Source organism: Danio aesculapii, chromosome 4 (assembly GCF_903798145.1).
Source record: "Danio aesculapii chromosome 4, fDanAes4.1, whole genome shotgun sequence".
In the NCBI taxonomy this organism is placed as follows: Eukaryota; Metazoa; Chordata; class Actinopteri; order Cypriniformes; family Danionidae; genus Danio; species Danio aesculapii.
This window is the reverse complement of record NC_079438.1, coordinates 47,776,097-47,779,327: the sequence shown is the minus strand read 5'-3', so window position 1 is coordinate 47,779,327 and position 3,231 is coordinate 47,776,097. Positions and strand designations below refer to the sequence as shown.

The 3,231-nt window shown below is 38.7% G+C and overlaps 1 protein-coding gene across 1 annotated transcript in view; it reads left to right on the top strand.

Moving 5' to 3' along the window:
* Positions 1–1,982, top strand: part of ankrd16 (ankyrin repeat domain 16) — a 3,087-nt gene extending 1,105 nt beyond the window's left edge. The window contains exons 2-7 of the mRNA XM_056455099.1: positions 1–124; positions 212–254; positions 327–435; positions 659–820; positions 909–987; positions 1,441–1,982. The exon at positions 1–124 is cut by the window's left edge and continues 97 nt beyond it. Of these exons, the coding sequence (XP_056311074.1) occupies positions 1–124; positions 212–254; positions 327–435; positions 659–820; positions 909–987; positions 1,441–1,595 (672 nt within the window). The 3' untranslated portion in view covers positions 1,596–1,982. The remainder of the gene's footprint in view (positions 125–211; positions 255–326; positions 436–658; positions 821–908; positions 988–1,440) is intronic.
* The last annotated feature ends 1,249 nt before the right edge of the window (positions 1,983–3,231 follow it).

Here is a 3,231-nt window from a genome sequence, read left to right as displayed (position 1 = left end):
TGGAGCTCGTTTCACATCGCCTGCAGAGAAGGAGATCCAGCCATCATAAACCACCTCCTCCTGGCCAAACCTGAAATCTGGAAGACAAAGAGCAAGACTGGCAGGACGCCCCTCCACACTGCTGGTATGATAGCACAGGAACGAATGTGTTTTTACATCTCCATTTGCATTTAATTGACTTCTCTCAACGCTGTTTTTCTACTGTTCATAGCTATGCACGGCTGTGAGGATGCAGTGAAGATCCTGCTTCGAAGGTAGCGTGTTGAATTTGAGTGTGTTTGCGATTGCTTTATTATCTTTCTCACATATTTTGTGTTTTAATTCAGTTGTTGCTATGAGCCTGATGAAAAGGACAGTTGTGGAGTCACACCATTTATGGATGCCATAAGGAATGGACACATAGCTGTTGCTAAACTGCTTCTCGAGGATCACCAGGTAAGCGAACATTTTATTCATTCATTATCTTTCGGCGTAGTCCCTTATTTATCAGGGGTAACCAAAGCAGAATGAACCGCCAATAATTCCAGCAAATGTTTTACTTAGCGGATGCCCTTTTAGCCGCAACCCAGTACTAGGAAACACCCACACACGTACACCCATACACAATGAACTAGATTATTTTACTAGTGAACTTGTTTCTGTTCTTAATCTGGTGTAGGCATCTCCCTCAGCAGTGGATATTCTCGGCGCACAGCCTATACACCAGGCTTCTGTAACCGCTCAAGAAGAAGCGCTTTCCTTTCTCGTTCATCATCTTGGCATGGATATAAACTCAAGAGCCACAAAACTGGAGCTGACAGCATTGCACTACGCTGCTAAGGTTGTGTGTGTTGCATTAAAGATGAAGCACAGTTAAGATAGACTTCCTCCTCTAATCTTGCTTCAATCTCGATGCTCATTTTTTTCAGGAAGGTCACACAAGCACCATAAAAACGCTGCTCGCCCTGGGCGCCAATCTACACGCAAGAGACGCAAAAGGCAGATCAGGTGGGATTACACTTTTTGGTAACACTTTACAACAAGGCTGTATTAGTTAATGCATTTACTAACATCAACAATACGTTTATCACAATATTTGTTCATATTACTGAACATAATCAAAAAACTTGACCAATGTATAATTTGCACACAGGTTATTTCCATTTAAAGACCATAAAAAGGCTCATTCTACGTCATAACAGTGATATTACTGAACCTACACACAGGAGCTTAATAAAATGCTCATCTTAGAAGAAATTTGCACATGGCATTCAGAGCTTTTGGCATCTGAACTCTTCAAATGTTCTACTTGTTCATATTTAGTTCACGTTAGTCAATACATTTACTAATGTAATCTTATTGTAAAGTGTGACCCACATTTTGTACTGCATTTGACTGCATGTCTCTTTATCGAGATGCCATATTTGGAGAGCAAAATGCACATGATTTTATGGTTTGCAGCTCTACATATGGCCTGCATTGGGCAGCATGTGGATGCCGTTCAGATGCTGCTGCAGATGGGACTCATGGATTCTGAAGACAACACAGGCAATACAGCAAGACAGTATGTCGTAAAGCCTCATATTAAAGAAGTGTTTGAAAATCTTGAAATATAAACACTGTGGCAACTGGATAACTCGTTGAATTAAGTAAACACACAAACTGCCAAATAAAGATCATGTGGGGAAAATCTTGTGAATTTTCATGACAAGATAACCTGTGAATTTGGTTTTGCTATTTTTTTAACTGCTTGTATCGCCCCCTGGTGGTTGGATATAGTATAGGCCAAGGGTGTCAAACTCCAAGTTCCTGGAGGTCCGCAGCTCTGCAGTTTAGTTCCAGCTCTAATCAGGCCCATATCCAGGGGTGGTTGCGGTGGTTTAAAAGACCCACTCCCCACTGACAAACGTCCAGAATATGTCCCATACATGAGCCAATACTATACCATCATAAAGCGTGCAACTAACCCATCAAAGAAGGCTTTTAGACCAAGCAAAATGCTCTGTTGGCAGTCACTTTGGCGTGACTTTGTGTAATCAGTTTTAGTCCAACATTCAGCTGTCCAAGATAACATACAACATACATTCATTCATTTTCTTTTCGGCTTATTCCCTTTATTAATCAGGGGTCGCCACAGCGGAATGAACCGCCAACTTATCCAGCATATGTTTTACGCAGCGGAAATACAACATACATGTTTTTTATTATTCAAATGGCCAAATTCTGACTTAGAAAAGTGACTGAGGAGCTGGCCAGTTTGTCATTTGCCTAATAAATGATAATAGGCTACAGTTTTGTGCCTAATTTATTTAAAAAAATGCCTAACTTATTTATTTTTATATTCCAATGATAAATATAACACATTTGCATTTTAAAAATATGCATTTTTTCATATTTCTTTATTCTAAATCTTTAGGAAATGCTTTTGGTACATTAAAAAGTGTGGTTATGATGACCATTCGACAAGCTAATCCAGCAAAAAAAAAAAAATAGTGCTTCAAATGTCACTATAAATGCAGTATTTAAATCTCATAATTAAATAGAAAATTAGGTGAATAACTGCACAAAAGTCCAATTTTTGAGAAAAAAGAGCTACCCTTTCACCAGGCTGGCTACGGGCCTGCTAATAAAACACATCTGATCAAACTAATTGAGTCCTTTAGACTCATTTGAGACCTACAGGTAAGTGTGTTGGAGCAGGGTTGGAAATAAACTGTACAGGGCTGCACCTGCGGCCCTCCAGGAACTGAGTTTGACACGCCTGGTATAGGCCACAAACTCTGCCCTGTTTCATGTAAACAAAACAAAACAAAAATTACACTTTGAATATTATTTATCCATTATTTTAAGAAGTTCTTATCAAAATGAGTGAATCTAAATTGTGATTAAGCCTGTGGAACATTTATACTGTGGTCCAGATCATGATCACGTATGCAAACTCCACTCCGAATGATGTCATTAACCCAAAATGACAGTAGCCATACTTGGGGCATAATTTATTTTACTTTATATTTATAGACATTATAGACATAAGGGATGATGCTTTGAATAAATCTTTTGCAAATTGGGCCCAGTTTACAACCCCTTCGCCAATTAAACAAACTGAAAGAACTGAGCCATCTGGTGAATTAAATAAATGGATATCACTGTGATGTCTCTATATTTGTCTGGATAAAAATGCTTTGATCAATGAATGATTTCATTACTCTTCTTTTACCATGGTTGAACTTCAACATCAACAAGGTTTTTGTT